The sequence below is a fragment of the Plectropomus leopardus genome, chromosome 9 (genome assembly GCF_008729295.1).
Source record: "Plectropomus leopardus isolate mb chromosome 9, YSFRI_Pleo_2.0, whole genome shotgun sequence".
NCBI classification, from domain to species: Eukaryota; Metazoa; Chordata; class Actinopteri; order Perciformes; family Serranidae; genus Plectropomus; species Plectropomus leopardus.
In genome coordinates this window covers 19,963,413-19,984,556 of record NC_056471.1, presented here as the reverse complement: position 1 = coordinate 19,984,556, position 21,144 = coordinate 19,963,413, and the positions used below count along the sequence as shown (strand labels likewise).

Below are 21,144 nucleotides of genomic sequence, written 5' to 3'. Positions count from 1 at the left end.
TACTTCAAATTACGTTACACACACAAACTCATATATATATATATATATATACACACAATTTTTTTTACTACTTTTTAGGGTCATATTCTTTTTCTTTTTGTTTTTTCACATTTTTTCTTTTCTTTTTAATTATTTAGTTGGTTAGTCATTTTTGCTTATTTTCAGGTAATTTCTCACGGATGTCTCATAATTTCCCAATAACTTTTTATTCTTGCTAACTTTGTCGCGCGCAATGTCTGCACACACACACCGGTCGCGCGCCTGGATGACGTCGGCGAGTCGTTTTCCATCATGGCGGCTGAAGGCAGTGAGGAGATGAGCGGCAACGGGGAGCTCGAAGAGTCCTCAGGTAGTTTGAATAACCTTAATGAATATATTACACACAGTAAATCGTTTCGCAGATGTTAACGGGCTCTGTTTGTATCTGTAGGTATTTTAACGAAGGCTCATATCGGAGCTTTTTTAAGCACCAGCATGACAAGCTAGGCTAGGCTAACGCTGCACACACCACCAAGGAGCACAGCGTTCACTTCACTAACTTTAACTAACTCACCTCACCGTTTACCGACGTAACTCTTCACCTTTTGTTACAAATTAATACAATTATGTCCGTAACAGCTCAGAGGCACCGGGGTCAGTAACGGAGAGCAGACCCGGTTAAACTCGGTGCGCTCAGATTTAAATGAATGAAACATACCTCTGCAGGAGAAACCAGGAGGCGTTTCAGGCAGAAAAGCCGAAAATTTAGTATTTATTTTTTGTTTTTTTGACTGTTTATATCGCGTGTGCGTCACAAATAACTGGCAGTGATTTAGCTGCTTAGCTGGTTTGACTGGTCAGTGTCATCTTTTTAAATAAAGTCAAAATCAACCAGCCGCACCCTGTGTGGATCTGACCATGATCGTCTATCTGCTTAAAGTTTGTGTGAGTGATTTACATCTAGTTTGTACTGGTAATAAAAACTGTAGCACGTGCGTGTGTTACTTACATTGTTATTGTTGTGTTATTGGAGCATCTGTTGGCCCAATGTATGTATGTATGTGTGTGTGTATATATATATTCAGGAAGCAGAGGAAGGTTCATGAATAACATCAAATTACATTCACAAATTTTAATACCATGTCAGTGCTAAAGTGTTTTGTCTGTTTTTTATCCTATACAACATAAGGCAGAAAAAAGAAAGAAACTAAACAGAAGCAGGCAAGTCTGTGTTTCTGTTGTCACCACACCTTAAGAAAATTAAGCAAATTTAGAGGAATTGGCCAGGAAATTGTAACGAGGTTTGAGACGTCTTATTGTGTCTGAGCGTTCAGTAATGTCACAGCTAAATAATTGTTATCTATTCTGTCATTTCTGACTGTGGACATTTTTTTTTATGTTGTGCGCACAAGATAATATAAAATTAAATTTATTATCTTGTGGGAACAACTGTTATTTTATGAGACCAAGCAAACCATCTTAAGCGCACCAAATAATTATCTTGTGCACACACATACAAAAACAATCACTTTTCAGGACTTGAGTTGGTCTGTAATAGCTGTATGGTGATGAAATTTGTTGTTAATCCACAGATTATGGGTTTATTTGCTGGCTGTGATATTGTTGTATTAGGCTATATATCACTGTTAAGTGGTGACATTTTTACTTCAGCTGTGTGTGACTGATCAGTCTAAAGGGCCTTTTTGGAGAGGTAGGGATTATAGCTGAGGTCCCAAAGAGGTAAAAAAAAAAAAAATGCCTATTAGAAGCTTCATGAAAGAGGTCTGAATTTAATAATTGAAATATTGAAGCGTCAAGAAGGGCTTACTTGTACTTCAGTTATGTAAGTGAAGACTGAGTTACTCACCTCTAATCTCGCTCCTCTTCAGCCATGGAGGCCTCTGAAGTTCCTGCATCGCCTCAGACTGAGATGGCAGAGAATTCAGAAGAGAACGGCAGTCTCGCCGTGGCCCCTGAGGCCCCCGTAGCGCCCGACCCTGCTACCTACTCCATGCCTCAAGCAGCAGAAGACGAGGAGGGAGAACTGCCTGCGGACTTTGAGCGCCTGTGGAAGGCCGCCCACGACAATCCTCAAGACTTCACCAGCTGGACCGACCTGCTGCAGTACTGCGAGCAAGAGGTGTGTGAAGCCAACATGTTGCCCCTCAGTAATGATAAGGTTAAAATGTTGACCTCTAGCGTCCCCATGAAGCCACAGCGCACACGTGGTCTGGAGGCGTGCTGATGCCTTACATGAGATTTGGACTAAAGTTCTCTCTCATCTGTTCAGAGTCACATCACAGCGTCACGCAGAGCGCTAGAGGCTTTCCTGGCTCGCTATCCACTCTGCTATGGCTACTGGAAGAAATTTGCAGATCTGGAGCGCCGTGCTGGATACAACAACAAAGCAGAAGAGGTAAAACGTGAGAATTTACAGCTTCTTCCCCATCACACTATGATAACTCATCTGAAGTCAGTATGGGACGTGTTTTTCACTGGTTGTCAGTTGATATTGATGGTCGGGATGTGTTGTGTCAGGTGTGCGTTCAGGGTCTCCAGGTGATCCCCCTGAGTGTGGATCTGTGGATCCACTACATCAATCTGCTGCTGGGAACACTGGACATGAACCTGCCCGAGTCGCCCATGAGGATTCGCAGGTACTCTCTCACACACACGCCAACACACACTTTAAATATTTCAGAGGACGAGGAACAAAGAGGGGAATTTCACTTAAAGCACCGTTTTGCACTGAATACATTAACGCAGCCGTGTGCTTCAGTGGTCGCCATCAAACTCTGGAATTTTTTACAGAACGTTTGAAAGTGTTGCAATAATATTTTCCAGTTTAAGAAAATGTATAAAGAACAAAAAATTAGACTATATGAAGCTGCTGAGTAGAATCTGTCCCTTTGTTGAAGGTGTCTTGATTCTGATTGATGTATTAATTAACTATTTTTTCTTTTTGAGTTTAAAATCGATCTTATTTTTAAGTTAACTAATTGACAAACCACATTTTTTTGTTTATATATGTTTTGAGAAAGGGGCAGGTAAAATAAGTTTTTTTTTTGCTGCTATTTTTCGGTCATATAGTGTGTATTAGAGTTGTTTTGGATTTAATTCTGATTGTTGTGTATTAACACGAGCGGAACAAATAAAAAATGAATGAATACTCATCGTTTTTACCTGGATGTAGTTAAATTCTCCACAATAATCATTATTCTTGCAGTGTTTTGACTTTTAATTACTGTTTTATCACCTTACGTTTGCAATACCTCCATACACACACACACACACACACACACACACACAGACACAGAGTTATACTGACGGCCCTCTGTAGTAGTTCTACTGCTTAGACTCATTAATTATACTGCTGTTTTTTATTCTTATTCTTTATTTCTTTCTGTATCAGTGTTTTGTATGTGTCGCATAAGCAACATGATGCCTAAATTTCACTCTGGATCAATAATATCTTGTGTTCTGTGTTGTTTGGCGTGCACAGCACAGATATAATAGAAATTGAGAAGAAAATATCCTCTAAAGGCAACAAAGCTACTATTTGTGAAAGCTGTTTTTGTGCTTTAATTGTTCTCTGACCTCAACTCTCAGTGTGTTCGAGGATGCGGTCGCAGCAGCAGGTCTGGACTTCCACTCAGATCGGCTTTGGGATCTCTACGTGGAGTGGGAGAAGGAGCAAGGGAACATGAAGAACGCAACAGCTGTCCTGGACAGAGTCCTCAAAGTCCCCACACAGCTTTACAACACCCATTACGACAAGTAAGACCACACACACACACACACACACACACACACACACACGAGTGAGGTGTGTGTGCCAATCCAAACTATGAAAATAAATGTATAGAAGAAAAGAATACTGATGCTTCGTTGTCTGTACCAGGTTCATTATTGTGATGATAGATGGTATATTTCATTCACACATAGGATTTTTTGGGAGGAGAACATTAAATCTATTGTGATCCTTTAAATATTCTTCCCTCCTCTTTCTCACTCTTCTCCCATTAATCTCATTCTGTTTTCCCGTCCTGCCGTCCGTCAGGTTCAAGGAGCACCTGAACAGCCACGAACCCAAAGAGGTGCTCTCCCCAGAGGAGTACGAGGAGCTGAGAGCGCTGTGTCGTCAGAGTCAGAAGGCAGAGCGCGCAGAGCGGGCACAGGAGGAGGAGGAGGAGGAGAGGCCGCCAGGGGAGGAAGAGCCTGCCACACCCGAGGGCACAGACTCAGTGAGTAACATCTGACTCGGTTTGAAAGTTTTATACCAGTGAGACTTGAAGAGATTAAATAGACAGTTATTTTTCTGTGTTTTCAGGAGGAATTGATGCAGAAAATAAGGGAACAAGTGCTGGTTCGCAGGGACAAAGTTTACCAGGACAACGAGGGAGAAGTCCGCAAGAGGTGGCACTTTGAAGACGCTGTGAGTTTTTTCTTTCTTCTCCACTCTGTTATTTTATCATTTCTCTCATTTTCTCTTGCTTTTCCTACCTCTGTCTCTCAACTGGAGATATATTTAATTTTATTTTCTTTCTTCTTTTTTTTGTTTGTTTTTCATGTGATATAATTGATATTTTATAACCCTTGACCTTGTGTAATAATAATAATAATAAGAAGAAGAATAAAAACAGACTTCTGTACTTACACTGCCAACATATTAAAACATATAAGTGCCAAAATTATTATTCAGATCAGAAACTGATCAAGCAATAAGTCAGTTAATACCAGCTTTCAGTATCCGACATTTTCCGTGGTTTTGTGCTTCAGAAGTAACTTCAGGGGGTTTCTCTCGACCTTTCTGAAAATCCACATTCTCAATACGTCTGCTTTTGTGCTCAAGACCAAAAATAGTACTAATGTTCTTAATTTGCTCAGAGTATCTATTTTTTTCCATGACTTGCAGTTTTTCATAAAAATATTTAGAATTATGTTTTTGTTCACATTTATTGAACTCGTTGCACTCTTTCATCACTTGCTGATTTATTTTTCTTCGCCCTGCAGATCAAACGTCCCTACTTCCACGTCAAGCCTCTCGATCGCCTCCAGCTGCGGAGCTGGCACTCATACCTGGACTGGGAGATCGCTCAGCTGAACAAAGATACCAAAGACCCCCAAGACCCTCAACAAGGTGACGACATAATAAACAAGCTGTCACATTAATCGCACAGTCTCCGTGATTCTGCAAGTTTCTCTTAACATCTGAAAATGTTTTCACTCTACTAGATCCAAACCAGACAGCCACAGAGGGGTCAGAGGTCACGGCACAGCCTCAGGAACAGTCAGAGGATGCTGTGGTTGCCCATGACGACCACAGAGTTCGCATCCTCTACGAGCGCTGCCTCATCGCCTGTGCTCTGTATGAGGAGTTCTGGACCAGGGTGAGGAAGAGTGTGTTTGTGTGTAATCTGTATTTAGTGACAGAATACATAAGAAGGCAAACAGTGGTTAAAATGACATGTTTAGTTTTAGACAGATAGACAGACTTTGTTGTCCACCTCAGTGGAAATTTATCAGCGCTTCGCTCAGACACAGCAAAGATACATACAAACACATAAACCAACACACCATTAAAAACACACACATATAAGATACAATAGTGCAAACAGGCAGGTAGGATCAATAAATTATAGAAACATATGTGTATAACATGATCTCTGGTTTGTGTGTGTGTGTGTGTGTGAGAGAGAGTGTGTCTCTGTATAACATGTTCTTGTATGTGTCGTTCAGTACACTCAGTACCTGGAGGCGCAGAGTGTGGACGAGGCACGGGCTGTTTTCAAACGGGCCTGCGAGATCCACCTGATATACAAACCAAACATTCACATGCAGTGGGCCACCTTCGAGGAGCGACACGGTACGACAAAACACGAACGCACGCCGGCACTATGTACAAGTGCGGGGGAGTTTTAGTGCAGAGTTCAGTTGGGTGAAGGCCTCAGGGTGAAACTGTTTGGTAATCTCGATCAGAGCTGGACCCAACTCAGAATTATTATTATCGATATAATGATTATCATGTACGCAGCTACCTGTACCAAAGAAAGCACTCTCAGTCGACTGAGGGGTCTCCGACTGATGATTTCAATCTCCGACTTTCAAGAGGCAGACCTAATCTGACAGTCTTTGATGGACCTGTAGCACTTTTCTGAGGGCAGAAGGACAAACAAGCGACGGTCTGCATGAAATAAGTTCTTTGAAGCTGCATTTCCATCAAAACTTCTTGTACCTTTGTCAGTGGGGCTTTGGCAATTCATCAATGTAGACGTCAATTACGGAAATAGGTCCATTTGCAAAATGTGCGTCGGCACATCACAATATAGTAATATAGTAAACTGCAGCCCAGTTAGTGATTATCTTAACTGTATATTACCACAGTCATTAAATAAATCCTTAGTATAACCATTTTGAGTTTCAAGTCAAGCACTTAAGGGATGACGCCTGATGAGCTGTACTTTATGAAAAGATAAACTTCTGATACTCCGGCTCAGTGAAAGGGCTGCGACGAAATACAGTGACTAGATTAATTTGTGTGTCACAGCAGTCCTTTTGAGTTTGAGGTCCTGCATTTTTCTGATCAGGCATCAGACAAACAGGATCTATTACAATAATAAACAATCTATATTCATTCAGACCTTTATTTAAATCAATACAGAGAGGCCCTCAGTAACAGTTAAAATTAGTTGCAACAATAGCAATGTCAAATAGCTAAAAAATAAAAATAAAGGATAACATTGTGTAAAGTACTTTTTAAAACATTAACACTCAAAACAAGATCTGAAAGAAGGCATTTGAACAGCCGTAATGGTGGAAGAGAGTCCAAGTTGAAGTTCATCTGCAGATTATTCATGTGCATGATGCTCTGTAAGAGGATGAAATTTTTCCCAGCTCAGTTCTGATTTAGGAAATGTGGAGCAACAAGATATCCTGAGACCGAGTACCAAGATTATGTGAGTTTAGAGGTAAAGGGGATGAAATATAGGGGGGGAGAGTCTGTTTCAGGGCTTTATGATGAATAAAAAACGATGCTGATCCATATGATATAACACGGCAGTAACTTCAGTGGAAGTTAGACTCATTTTAAAAAATGCTTCAAGTATCAGAGTTTTCAACAGAAGACGATTGAATTCTATCATTTAAATGCTAACAAGACAAGTTTTTGATCTGTATTTTTGGGTAAATATAAAAATAACAACAGCTCCTTGACCCAAGTCACGTCCCTCTTTTTTAACAAAACTACAATAGACGATTGCATTTACATTCTGTAGCCACCACACTCATGAAACTCCCTCATCTTCTCCCATCAGGGGACTTAACTGAGGCCCGGCGGGTGCTGGAGGCCCTGGAGAAAACCCTACCAGGTTTGGCCGTGGTCCGTCTTCGCAGGGCGGCTCTGGAGAGGCGAGCGGGCCAGCTGGACCAATCAGAGGCCTTGCTGCAGGAGGCCGTGGCCGAATCTAAAGAGAAGCCCACGTTGCACGCTTTCTATTCCATCAAGCTTGCTCGTCTGCTGCTGAAGCTGGGCAGGGACCCCACCAGAGCCCGCACGGTCTTACAGGAGGCGCTGGAGATCAGTCCGGTGAGATAACAAACACCCACAAATATTTCAGCCCGTAACACCATCACAGGTGGTGACAATATTTGCGAACCACTGGCTGTAAAGTTTTAGTGTGGATGTAGCCTAAGACACACGCTGTATTAACTCTAGTTTCTAAATGGGCTCTTATTTTCCTCCCTCAGGACAACGATAAGTTGCACCTGAACCTGTTGGAGCTGGAGGTGTCGGGTGACCCCTGGGCGTCAGCTGAGGCGGTGCAGGAGTGTGTGACACGAGCACTGGCCGCTCCCCTCGCTCCACACACCAAGATCCTCTTTTCTCAGAGAGGCCTGCAGTTCGCCGAGGACTACAGCAACTCTATCCAGAGGTCAGAGCTCAGCAGCGAGTCTAACGTAAAACCCGATGGCGCTATTTGTCGTCTTTGACCTGAATGCGGTTGTCCACTGTCCGTGTGTCCTCTGCAGTGTGCTGTCTGTCTATGAGGAGCACCAGAAACTGCTGAGGGAGCTCGGAGGAACGAAGAGAGGAGCAGAGAACGGGTAAATTGATCAAGTAGCAGCTGGTGGTGTTGAACATGTATTAAAATCCAGTTTGAATGTCAGAAACAGTATTTTGTTTGATGCCCTTGTTGCATGTAAGACTGGTTTCCGCTAAACAAACTGTCAAATCAGTCTTTTTAATTCTCAATCCACAGTGTTTTCTTGTTTGAATTCATACTTAAGGAGCGCCCACTAGCTCACCAGGTAGAGCGGGCGCCCCATGTACAAAGTCTGTGTCCTTTCTGCAGCAGCTGAGGGTTTGAGTCCATCCTCAACCTCTAAAAAATGTGACATAGTTGCAGCTTCTCTGTTTCTTTTCATTAGTAATCTATGAAGCCTAAGTTAGTTTTGTAACGTCAGTATTGAACATTTTGCATGCTACTGTTTTAAAGAGCAAGGCTTTGCTTTTCTGTTTCAGTTTTAGCAAAACTTTTTGTTCATTATCGAGTGCTAGAATCTTTTTTTTTTTTTTAAGAAAAGGAGAAAGCATCTGCCAGCAGTATGTTTACTTTCTTCTAATGCACGTCCACTTGTTACACAGATTGTCTAGAATCAAAAGCCGTGTTCAATATTTGTCGAACTGCCTGTGAGATTTTTTTTTTCTTTTTGCTTGATAATTAAGGTCTGGATTTATTCTAACAAGTAAGTAGACAGTTTGTAATAACTTTCACAATAATCTTTAGGGATGAGGACCCAGAGAAGCTGAGCAAAAGTGACGACGGCTCTGCCGTCGCCGTGTCTGCACAAGTCCCGCCCACCATGCCACATGTCCCCATCACCACACCCCCTCCTCCGGTGATGGGCGCCGACGCCAGCTCACAGGCCGCCTACGGGGGATACAGCAGCTGGTACCAGGTAGGACTGAGATTACATTATAGACGGCAACTGAAATAGAAGATGATTGTTTGGGTGAAAAAAACTTTCAGGAAATCTTATTTAAAAAAAAATAGAAAAAGCCGCACCAGACTGCTAAAACACACTCTGTTTGAGATGTTGCATGTACTTCATGACCTGTTTGTGTTTATTTTTCCAGCAACCGCAGTACGGCAGCTACGGTAACTACGGCTACCAGAACACCTGGAACTACAGCCAAGGCTACTATCCTCCCAGCTGAAGCGACTCTGACACCAAGCAGCCACAGGAAACGGTTTGACCCAGGATGACAAACAAACTGATCCACCGAGTCCTGCCGGTCCACCTGCTTCAACATCATCATCATCATCCCAGCATCCTTTCCTCTCCGTCCTTCCTCTGAGGTCCTCTCTGTCCCGGATCTGTTAAGTAAGGGACAGGAGTCGAGCTCTTTTAGCATGTTGTGTTATTTCAGTGTTGATTCTGAGGGACAGGTGGAAAGACGATGAAAGAAAACAGTGACGCTCCCATTCTCAGTGCATCAGTGTCTCACCATTTTAATCAGAACTATTTTTGTATTTGTCTGCAAGCCCTCTCTCCTGTTTTAAACTCATCCGGTTTATCCACCGCTACAGGTAATGTATGATTGACATTTTGTACCATTCCAGAGTAGGCAATTTGTTGTTTTTTCTAATGTATATAAAGGTGTTTTATAGTGTGTCACAACAGGACGGTTTTTGTGTTTTTTTTTGTTTGTATTTTCATAATGAGGGTGAAAAAACAACCGTCACACTCATTATGTGAAAACTTTTGGCCTGTTCACATCTTCAGCATTGATTTCCAAAGTCAGGAAAGAGTTTTCTGTACATCATTGCATTGGCTCTTGTGCAGAGTGATGCTGACAAACTTCGTATCGGAACCACGACACGCAACACCGCACCTGACCAGCCAGCCTTCAAAATACTGATTCGTTACACAACCGTCAACACAAGATCCGAAACTTAACCGGAAACTGCGAATCCTGTAATAAACATGCGCCGCTCAGATGATCCAGTGAGGTAGCACATTTAAAGTGATCAATTTGGGACGTTTCATACATGTAAAACAGAGAGATTATGTTTCAGAACAACAGCAATGCAACTAAGACGATTTAAAAGAATATTTTCGGGTTATTCTCATGTTGAGTTGTTAATGTGCCTGTTACTAACGCTAACGTTGGCATAGAAGACGAATCTAACACACAAACTCAACAGAGGATTAAAACATTAAATAAATAATTACTCTCATTATCAGGGTTCCCACGGATCCTTGAATCCATCAATCTAAAAATAAGGCCTAGTTGGCATTACAATGTTGTAAATCAATTCTTAAAAATGCCCTGTCATGTGAGGTGGGATTTTTTATCATTTTCCCTGACTTTGCATTGAAAAAGCTGAAAATATGGGTAACTTTAAAAATAATAATAATAATTTACAGAATGCCTTTTGCATTAAGATCACCAAAAAGTCATGTTTTATGTTCCACTATATATTTGAAAAATAAAATATAATCCCCCCTAACCATAAATCATTTCTTTTCCCCTCTAATAATAGCTACTTTAAAATTTGGTCTTAATTTCTTTCCAGGTGGCATTAAAAAGGCTTAAACCCTACTTGCCGTAAGTTGCAGAAACCCTGATTTTATTTTCATCCAACACCCGGGATCCGACTTGCATTTTCTTTCTTTGGACCTGTTAACCTGTGTGCATTTAACGTTGCAGGTTCTCTGTGAAAGCAGGTTAGATTTTTACAGCTACATTGTCATCATCTTTTCAAATTAGTGAAAAATCATGTTTACAAAAATCAAATTGCCTTAATGTTCAATTATTGTGGAGGTGTAAATATCCTGTAAATGCAACAGTAGTGGTAGGTTATTGTAAAACGGTAAGCTGTGTTTAGGCAGTTTAAAGACAAATTAACATGCATGGGGATACAATACCAACTAACAGTGTTTACATCTAAAGGCATTTTTGTAAACAATGTTATTGGTAGCAAAAACATTTTAGAGTCTGATTACAGCATGTAAAATTATTCATTGTGCAAACAGCAGTGATTCGCATCTTATGCGTTTAGGTCACCAAAGTCGCACTCAAAAAAAAAAAGTGGCCAGGGTGTGCAGGCCTGTTTTTCGGTGGGGGCGGGTTCTCCTCAAACCAAACTCTGAACTAAAATTAAGACAAAACCTGTGAATTATGCACCCATCAGGATGCAGGACTCTGCTCTGGTGTAATCTCATTTTCAGTTTTTGTCAGTTCGATGGTCACATAGCCAGCAGGTTTTGGATGCTTTTATCTTTAAAACAGAGAGAAACTCTCTTTATTTGTTCCCTTCACATTAAATCTCTTAAAGTCCTTTGTGTGCGCCCTGCTAAACGCAAAAGTCACTTATTCACATATAAGTAGAGAAAACACTCAAATTTTATTCTTACAGAATCACTGGCAACAGTCACTTATAGACAGTTTGAAACTGGACAACATGGACATTATAAATGAGTCTCTCTGTTTCCTGTTGGGGTATTTGTTAATGCAGTAGCCGACAAGGAAACTATTAGTTTCTTTGGCAGCTGACAGGAAGTTAATGGACCAAATCTGTTGCCTTAACAACAGGCTCAGGTGCAGAAAGTTTGTGAGAGCCCAACTGTGAATGTAGTGTATTTTTACTCCAGGCTGTTTGCACTTTTCACACACACATTGTTAACCCTGCATTAACCTGAGCCCAGGGTTCCACCATTCACAAAAACTCGGCTCTTATACTCTCTTCTACGAGCCCGGGGCTAAATGTCAGCTCGCAACTCGTGTTAACGGTCTGCGTTTTGTTTGTTTGTTTGCTTAGCCCCAGGTTAGGTCTATTTTCAAGTGATAATCCAGCAAACTCAGGCCTGCTGGCCCTGCTCCAAAGCAGGGCTGGGCTAAGGTCGGGGTTAATCCTGACTGTCCCAGGGTCACGACTGTGCCAGAGTTAATGCTTTGTTAGCCTCAGAGTAACAGTGCCTTTAGCCTGGAGATAAGTGCGCATTGAAAAGCCCGCAGAGCAATGGTGCCCAATGTTTTTGGTCTAAACAACCCCTCATATGTGTCAGATTGTTAAAGTATCCATCGATTCCCACCGTGCGTTTTTAATGTCTAACACCATTCATTGATAAGATTGGATATTGTAATTTTTTCATACAATTGAACTCAATATTTAGGTTGGTTTTGGTCAGCGATCGTATGACTGCTGCTACTTGGAGTAAAGCCGAATGTGTTAAGTGTTATTCATCACTTTTAGTTGTTTCAACCATCTATTTATTTCTTATTCTTTACTTTTGGCTACCGATTTAAACTTCTCTGCTCACTTGCTAACTAGCTTTTATCCTCTTTACTGCTGCATGCAGTGTTCAGGTCTTACAGTTCATTTTATTTGTGGATATATAATTTTTAATCATATCAGTTCTATTGAGGATAAGAATACTGAAATTTTAGTTTGCTTATTGTCAACAAATCACATGAAAAAACTACAACAAGCAATGATCTGTGCCTCAGCAGTTTCTACCTTTCCTCATGTGGAACTTAACCCAGAGCTCATTTGTTCCTTCTGGAGACTAAAAATTTTGATAATGGGTCACAAATACACACTTTCATTTTTGTAAAAAGGCGAATCATTTTCCTGTAACAGCTGAGCTTGGTAGTTTTTGGCAAACATTACTGAAAAGATGCTTGAGTGAATCTTTGCAGCATCACATTCGCAGTAATGAAGAAACACGTCTCCCAGAGCATCAGTGCGGTTTTTCGACTTCCTCTCAGCAAGGTTACATGTGAAAGTTTAAAAAATCCAGTCCACCATCCTAATTCTCCAAGTCAGCTTTATTTTAAGTAGATTCTTGGTGATTATGTAGACATAATTGTCAATAGATTTAAACATATAAAAAAAACTGGCAAAGTAGAACGTCACAAAATCAGGAAGATCGTGCGGATTAAATTTAAGGCCCTTTCAGAACCAATCAAGTAGGTTTTGTGTGATACTTTGCCAAGTTAAGATCAGGTTAAAATTAAACGACTCTGTTCTGTAAAGTTTTTATTGTGTTGTTGAAGCAGTATCCATCAGAAGCCAGCTATCTTCACTCTCAGAAAAGGAAAAGTCAATCTCACTGCACACAAACCAATCTATAACAGGTGCAATCAATCAACCCAGAGTGGCATCAGCTGACATTCAGTGAGTTAACCAAACTGTTTTTCACTGTAAACTAAATGCAGTTACACACGATCTGAGCATCTGTAGCCTCGAGCCGCATCTCTGTGCTTCGGTTCAGTTAGCTGGCTTAGTGAGTGATACTTAAGAGGTGGTGAATCTGTTCCCGGTTCAGTTCGTTTCTGGTGTTTCTTGTGTCAATGTGGAAGTGGTGAGGTAGGCTCACAGAGCAGATCCTCCTGATCTCACTTTTTGGTAACAACCAGCGAAGCGGAAGGCACCAAACCTAAAAAAAAAAAACAGACATGGGGGAAAAAAACACATCAGATACAATCTGCACATGTCTGAGCAGAAAACCTGCTCAGTGAGCTGCTGAATGGACCATTTCAGGTCCACGTAGACGGTAAAAGACACACGCAGAGTTAGTTAAACCCAAAACCTCTCCTGGAGGACCACTTGTCCTGCATGTTTTTGGTAAGGTAAGGCAGCTTTATTTGTATAGAAAATTTCATACAACAGGGCAATTTAAAGTGCTTTACGGAGCAATAAAATACAAAAAAATTTAAAGGATAGAGATTTACAATAAAGAGTACAGAGATAAGATATAAAAGTTCAAATAAATTACCAGAAAAAAAGTGGCAAAAGTGCAGACGAGGGGTTCAAAGATAAAAAGATTATTTAAAATGATTTAAAATAAAGTTTTAACAGCTGAATTAATGACCAGCTCGTCATCAAACAGCTTCAGGAGTCCATAACGAGTTGATGATTTGAATCAGCTGCATTGAAACAGAGGGAGCCTGTTCAGACCGGATATTAGCATGTGTTCCTGTCATCCAAATGCAAGTAGACACCCAAGACACATCGCCGTTCACACCTGTGTCTATCATGCGTCTCCAGCTGACCACTTGTGTTCAGATTTGGTTTCTGCCCCGCGGCACAGTATCATGTCCACTCGTGTGCCAGCTGCTCTGTAGCCACTTGCTGCTCACGTTAGTAGTTGTGTCAGTACAGCTGGAGGTACCACTGTCAGCAGGATTCAACACGTCTCCATCCACAGGGGAAAAACGAGGAACCGTCACGCAACTCTTCGTCCAACTCGACATAAAATGGGTAAGTGACAGAGCATTACCGCACCGCCATCAAAACAGCCACCACATCTGTACTGATGACGTCCTTTTCAGAGACGGCGTCAGCGTTTATACTACAAAACGTGGTCAAATGTGTCCAAGACCACCTCAGCAAGTGGTTTGCATGATCAGATTGGAAATGCATCCAGGTAGCCATTAATACTTATTAGTATTAGCCCTATCCTGTTGTGACCAGATCATCCAATGCGCATGTTAATATGAGGAGAGGTTTGGGAAACGCTGAATTAAATTATTAGCGCACGTTCATAAGTCTTTTTAAACACAAGAAAACCTGCTTAAAATCTATGAAGACTCCCATCGCCTGTAGGCCAGAGCTGTGTACACGGTTATGCAGTCAATAGAAAGCAGCATTAATTTGTTTCTTTCTTTGTCTGTCTTTCAAACTCGGTGCAGACTAATTTGGGAACGACTTTCGAGTGCTGTTTGGGCTGAGACAGCCAGTATTTACTGGCAGCCCGTCTTTGAGTCAGTAGTTTTTGTGCCGTGGGAAAGGGGCTTTATATGACAATAAATGTGCTCTATTTAAAATTTAGCTTCCAGCCCAGTGCTCACCCAGTTCTTTGAGGGGCTTCTCCATGTCCAGTTCGGTGTAGACGTGGCGGGGATAGGGTGACAGTAGCGTGAAGTCCTGACCCTCGGGTGTGTTGCCGTTTACCTGCACGTACACGCGCACTGCAGCCAACGGCTCCTGGGCCTTGAAGACTGCTGTGATGATCGAGCCATCCAGCAAACGTACCTTTATCGTAAAGAAGCGTAAGAGAAAAGGAGCAAAGTGTACCATTTAGTTAGAAAAACTGATTTTGAATTCAAACTTGAAGTCAAAACTAGTAATTGGTGTTGTGTTAGTGTTTTGTTTTGTAATTAATTTACACAAATCTGTTCTAGTGAGGGGTATTCATGTGTGCTCTGTGCTCAAGTGGTATGACTGAAGTCTGTACCTGTATCCTGGACTCGTCATACTCCTTTTTAGTGGGTGGAGGGCCGTGACTGGTGGGTGACGAGGGGCTGGGTTGGGCAGGTTGGGATGATGTGGCAGTGCTTGTGGGTCCACCACCTCCAAACTAAAATCATCAAAGCTGTTATTGGTACCAACTAGAGTTTTAATAGAAAGAAATATAAATGTAACAGTAAAAATGTAAAACTGTAATTGTAAAAGTAGCTGGATGAACAGCGACTGGGTTACCTTCTGCGCTCTCTCCTCTCTGTCTCGTGCAATCTTTTCTTTAACCCTTTGCCTGACAGAAATTAAGACAAGCAATACAATGACCAACATGAAGATCGTACAGTAGTTCCAACTAACAAACTTTGACAGATTAGAGGTTGTCGAGTTTAGAGAAGAAATGCCACAGTTTGATGCAGACTTCAAAGGACAGAGGAAACATGTTAGGGCTGGGCAAATTAGTGCATTTTATGTAAAATTTCAACAATTATGGAAACAAGATAATTGATTATTATGATTTTGCAATGATGCGCTCATTTAAATCTTGTTTTAAATCCAGCGCTCCTCTTTTCTTTACAGTTATCACTTGCATCAGACGCTTTTTAAGACTTTTTCAAGATAATTTTAACCTAATTTAAGACTGATTTTATTTTTCCTCTTAGAAGAGCTTTTTATTGTTTAATATATTGTAATGCTTAATGTCTAAAAAAAAAAAAAATTTAAGATATTAACTTTTTAAGGACCAGCAGCCACCCTGGTGTTAAATGATTAAAAATGTAATATTGACCAAAATGTTGGTTGTAATTGAGCAGCCCTAGAACATCTGCTATATTGCATATGAATTTGTTACTCATTTCTGATCTGAGCTTTTGAGTTACTTATCTCGTGCTGTGTGGTGGGATTCCCCCCTGAACTTTGTCTAATTCTATTTTTTCCACCCACTTTTTATTATTATGGATGAACAGGGTGGCCTTCAACCAAGTAGCTGCATTACTTTCCATTTTTATACTGTCATCATCTTGTTTTTGAGCAATTAATTCAGTATAATGAAGCAGAGTTAAAACTGCATATAGTAATTTGCCGTTTTTGGATAAAATGTCGCTTTATTTTCTTCAGAGAAAAGTAAAGTATTTTTTTTTTTAGGAGAAAGGAAAAAAATAAAGAGTGAAAACATCTTTGGATGTTTAGGTACTTTATAATTTTATCCCTGGTCAAACATGACAATTTGGTCCTTGAAAAGTACTGTTACTCCTCCGCAGTGTAAATAATTATAGACATTACTATAAACATGTTACCTTGCCATTTTGTCCTCCATCTTCTCTCTCCTGCGCTGCTCAGCAAGTTTTTTCATATCATCATCCTGCAGCTTTTGGCGAATCTGCTGAAGCTCCTGGCCCTGTTTCCTCCGCTGCTTCTCCCTCTCCAACTCCTCCGCCCGCTCTCGCTCTCGTCTCTCCGCCTGCTTCACCCGCATCAGCTCCTCTAGCCTGAAAAACGCACACTCTTACACTTTAAAGATGCTGCAAAATGAATGGTCACAGATCATATTTTCAGTGCTGTATTGTCAAAAGCTGCGAGTTCAGTACTGGAGCAATTGTGTGGATAGTGTTTGCACTCTGACCTTTTAACTTGCTCAAGTTTCTCTTCCTCTGTCATTGGCCTCTTTGCACTCTCGCCGCCGTCATCGTAGCTGATATTTTCACCTGCAGCCAAAAGGAAAATGGACAGAGAGGACAAAAGAGAGACAGAGAGTTGTGCTTTGTGGTATTGTCATGTCTTACTGTCAACCACAAATCGAAGCAGAAGTCGTATGCTGTGTAACAGCATTACCTAACCTACATACTTGACACTAAAAACCTTATACCTTCAGCGCCGACAAAGAAAACCTCGACCACAAAACACTAACAGGGAAACATAGAAAGTGAACCGACCACTTCAATCACCTTGGTGGAGGTGATGAGAAAAGAAAGCAAAACTGAAGAAAAAGATCAGTGCAAATTAACAGAAACGGCCACTTTAACGGTCCAGTTTCTCATCACCCTTAAAAAAGTGTAAAGAAAGTGTCAGTATGGGAGGAACTTTTACTTTGAAAGACCTCAGGGAGCTATTTCTAGTTAATCATTTTTTATTTAAATTTTCACAAATGTTAAAAAAGCTTGTTGTATATAAAGTTGAGAGTTTCAGTTTTGATTAAAAACTTGCCAAAGGCATTTAATCAAAGTTTTGTGTTGGAGTTTGCTATATTCCAAATTCTAAATATTGACAGAAAGATTTCATTTTTATTTGTTAATGCATATCGGTTCCAAATATCGGTCTCATTAATCACTAATAATCAGTATCAGCCCTAAAAACCAATATCGTTCGACCCCTGGTAATATGTATCTTCATATTTAACATCCCTAGATGGCTTTTCTGGTGGTGTCTGGTGTGCTTTCATCACCCTGACCTTCAGCGGTGTCTGCTAGTGACGGCTGTTCTGTGGTGGACTGGCTGTCTGCTGTTCCTCCCAGGACGTTCCCCACAGGGGGCACATACGGCTCATCGATGTCTGGGTCATTCTCATGCTCCATTAACCTGTGATGACACATCACATGAAAAGATGAGGGCTGGTACTTTGTGATTACAAGAAAAACATGCTGCTGCATCAGTAGCTCGGGTAAGCCTCGGGCTGATGATGGAGGAGTTGGTCCAACACTTGTATGTTCACTTCTGTGTGTCAAACTCACCAGTCCATGGCTTGCTCTATCCCCTGGTTCCCTGTGTTGGCCACCGCCTTTTCCCTGAAAACACGTGAAAAAGGACAGACAGGTTCACTCTCATCTTACACCCTTTTACTTTCACTTATTTGGAAGCAGGAACTACATTAACCAGGGTGAATTTTGGGATTTGGTGTCACTCACGCTCTGTTTCTGTCAAAGCCCATCTCCAGCAGGCTCTCTAATGTTGTTAGCTCTGCCATTTTGACCTGAAAACAGACACAGCTTAGCATTAACAAGTGAGTCATCATCTGACATTTGGACATGTTGTTACACTGTTAAATCCAGATAATAGAGGGTAAGTCACAATAATGAACCCAGCACGTTTCTGCTAACTGAATATCAATACAGCAGCTCATGACTTTTCTTTATCTTACACCAACATAACATACAGAAAATAACACTATGTTGACAAATATTAAACAACCTCATTTAACACTTATTTACCCCCGCTCGCTAGTTGAAGCGATTTAATATCAGAACTGTCGTTATCCAGAGTGCTAAAATTAGCTTTTATGTGGCTAACGTTCAAATTGCGAAAGCTAGCCGAGAAGCCTCGCGAGCTAGCACGATTAAAAACGATCAGGACCTCTCACGAGTTTTATATCACTTTAGCTGTTAATGTTTTAATGTTTGTTACGTGTGAAGGCACACAAACGTGTTATTTTATTTCCCATAGAGGCTTCAACAGCTTATTTATTCACGAAGACAACGATAGCTAGCTACTCACACATCAGTCAACACCGCTTCCACAGTACGGGAACACACATAGGTCATACAGAACCGCACGAGAAAAGCGAATCTAAAAAAAAAAAAGCTCTTTGGAGCCCTTTCAGAAATCCTGTCATAAGGGACTGTTCGTTATTTATTAGAGGGGAGGAGGTGGTGTGAATTGGTAGAGGCGCCTAAATATGTTTTAAGCACTAGGGAAGTTAGGTTTTTTAATTTGGCTTGGGGGAGGGACATTAAACGTTAAATTGTTGTATTTTGGATCTATTTCAAACACTCATGACTTAATTTCTGTTCATTCTGTTTATTCATGTGCAGTTAGGCTACAGTCAATATTACTTTATTCAATATTTTATTTATGTAAAATGTTTTCCCTTATGTTAAAGTGCACTTTTTTATGTTCAAATTCCCATTTTGTTTTGAAAGGTATGTCTTATTTTGAGGGACCCTTAGTCTAAATTATATAAACAACATAAAACAAGTTTAGAATATGCTTTGTTTACTCTGAAGAGACAAAGAAAGAGAAAATTCCTGACTTGTGCATCTCGGTTGCATCAACCGCAATCAGATGCCTCTCCAGTTGGTTATTTAATAATTAATTAATTATAATTAGGTCCACCCTGCATGACTTATGTCTCTGTCTAGTTTGTAGAAAATGTGACAGCAGGCAGGAAGCAGTGACACAGTGAATGAAGAGTGTGAGGAGGCTGAAGTGTCTCTTATTGGCTGCGCTCCATCTTGTGAGATTTTTATCCCATCTTCATGTGTCTGTGGGTGTTCAAACAGAATGCTGACTTTTATGAGAAGGTTGGGTCTGTTACATATTTACAGTGAGTGTAATGATTAATTTTTTTCTCTCCCCCACGCAGTCTTAAGCAGCTCTCATTCAGGCGTCCGCCGATACTCAGGGACAGACTTCTGCCTCAGCCTGCTCACTTCTGTCTGACTTCTCTCCTCTTTTAAAAGCTCTCCCACTGACTGTTTCTCTCTCCTGTTTACCTTTTTTTGTTTGGCTTGCTTTCTCTTACACATTCATTTGGTCTTTTTTATTCTGTATTTGTTTTTCTTTCAGAATTGCTGACTGAAATCAGGCTCACTTGCAGTATTTACTTGGTAAGTATGAACATTTTCTTTACATTTAAATTAGAATTAGTACTCAGAGAAGTTTTATTTCATCATATATCAGACGCTTTACACTGAAGTTATGGGCCATATTTATGAAACATACATAGGACAGTTCTAGTTTGCTTTTGCACTAAGATTATCACATATATTTGTATCAATTCTTTATAAACTGTGCAACCGCTCTGCAAGCAACTTGTCGCTGGGAGTGCATTCATTTTCAATGAGCAGTAAATCACAGATCATTTGAGCAATCTAGTTGTTAAAATTGACTGAAATCTAATCTGTTCAGGATATAAAAGGTACTCTCTGTAGATTTTGACCCGATTTTATCCTGTCAAAATTGTATGAGAGAAGGTTTCTACAAGCCTTGTTTATAATATGACATTTCTTCTCAAACTGTCACACTGCATCAGAGTCTCTTCATCACAAACACATATATGCTAATGTGAGTGCTGAGATTTACAATATCTCTGAATGCACTAACACTTTCACAGCGGAAAATTCTGCTAAAATATGTAGGCAGATGAGCAAAGTCGAAGGAGACAACAGGGGTGAAGGTCCCTTTAGTCTACCCTTAAATTGCTTTATGGCCCTGTTTTCCAACGAAGGAGAGGGTTAAGGGTCAAAGCTCAGTCTGGATGAGTTAATTAAGAAATGATGCATGCTCATGTTTACTACTTGTCTTCAAAGCCATATCAATGCCTGTTTGTAAAAGATTAATTTTAATGGTCTAAAGGCTGGAATTCATTTGCTGGGATGGCACTCCCTCCTGACTCCTATCACACTTTCATCGAGTGAATGACACTGATTTTATTGGTGTCATAACATGTTTCTCAGAAGCAGTAAAAACTAAAATCAGAAGACACAATTGTGGATGATATTTTACTAACTTTTTATTAGACATGGCTGGTATAATCACATGAGGCCACAGATAAAGAAAAGCAGTAAAATGATTTGATTTCATGTAGCCAGTGAGGCTTGACCAAAAGAGGGCAGCATTATTTCACATATCACTGGTGCCAAGCAGTTAAAATATGTTGTGAAATTCTTACCTTAAACCATCTGACAGTAACAATAATCTTTTTAATCTGGACCTAACAATTCACACTCAATATAACTCACATGCCAAAGTCCTGAAGAGCATGCTTAATCTGTATTTTGATTGTCAAATAATCACATAATGGAAAAACTGCTCAAGTATTTCCAACACTTAAGTAGTCTCCATCTGTTTGTCTCACTCAATGTCAGCAGAAAACTGTGCAAACGATATTGTGTTGAAATGAACAACTCTATCAGTTCTCATGGTG

The 21,144-nt window shown here is 40.6% G+C and overlaps 2 protein-coding genes across 3 annotated transcripts; one reads left to right on the top strand and one right to left on the bottom strand.

The window, feature by feature from the left end:
* The first annotated feature begins 264 nt into the window (after positions 1-264).
* Positions 265-9,660, top strand: si:ch211-114c17.1 (pre-mRNA-processing factor 39). The gene is made up of 15 exons (XM_042493776.1): positions 265-349; positions 1,869-2,119; positions 2,270-2,395; positions 2,518-2,636; positions 3,589-3,756; positions 4,040-4,223; positions 4,310-4,414; positions 4,993-5,119; positions 5,215-5,369; positions 5,719-5,845; positions 7,293-7,564; positions 7,726-7,910; positions 8,008-8,082; positions 8,766-8,937; positions 9,116-9,660. The coding sequence occupies exons 1-15, from the start codon at positions 292-294 to the stop codon at positions 9,194-9,196; spliced, it is 2,205 nt and encodes a 734-aa protein (XP_042349710.1). The 5' UTR covers positions 265-291; the 3' UTR covers positions 9,197-9,660.
* A 3,135-nt stretch (positions 9,661-12,795) lies between these two features.
* Positions 12,796-18,769, bottom strand: ubxn1 (UBX domain protein 1). Of its 2 annotated transcripts, none has more exons than XM_042493244.1 (10): positions 18,714-18,769; positions 18,128-18,192; positions 17,954-18,007; positions 17,674-17,801; positions 16,849-16,930; positions 16,523-16,714; positions 15,471-15,522; positions 15,226-15,348; positions 14,840-15,023; positions 12,796-13,425 (listed from the first exon to the last, which is right to left on the bottom strand). In XM_042493244.1, exons 2-10 carry the CDS (start codon positions 18,184-18,186, stop codon positions 13,385-13,387), a joined length of 915 nt encoding a protein of 304 aa, XP_042349178.1. In that variant the 5' UTR covers positions 18,187-18,192; positions 18,714-18,769; the 3' UTR covers positions 12,796-13,384. The 2 variants fall into 2 exon arrangements, with proteins under 2 accessions (XP_042349178.1, XP_042349179.1); XM_042493245.1 differs by lacking the exon at positions 18,714-18,769 and adding an exon at positions 18,431-18,580.
* Between the last annotated feature and the right edge of the window lie 2,375 nt (positions 18,770-21,144).

Excerpts from the sequence above, each read along its gene's own strand:
- si:ch211-114c17.1 (XM_042493776.1), top strand. The coding sequence starts at position 292 with ATGGCGGCTGAAGGCAGTGAGGAGATGAGCGGCAACGGGGAGCTCGAA. Across the intron at positions 3,757-4,039 it reads TACAACACCCATTACGACAA|GTTCAAGGAGCACCTGAACA; the intron begins GTAAGACCACAC and ends GCCGTCCGTCAG. Across the intron at positions 4,415-4,992 it reads GGTGGCACTTTGAAGACGCT|ATCAAACGTCCCTACTTCCA; the intron begins GTGAGTTTTTTC and ends TTCGCCCTGCAG.
- ubxn1 (XM_042493244.1), bottom strand. The coding sequence starts at position 18,186 with ATGGCAGAGCTAACAACATTAGAGAGCCTGCTGGAGATGGGCTTTGAC. Across the intron at positions 15,523-16,522 it reads ATGGAGGACAAAATGGCAAG|GCAAAGGGTTAAAGAAAAGA; the intron begins GTAACATGTTTA and ends AATTTCTGTCAG. Across the intron at positions 15,349-15,470 it reads GAGAGGAGAGAGCGCAGAAG|TTTGGAGGTGGTGGACCCAC; the intron begins GTAACCCAGTCG and ends TGATGATTTTAG.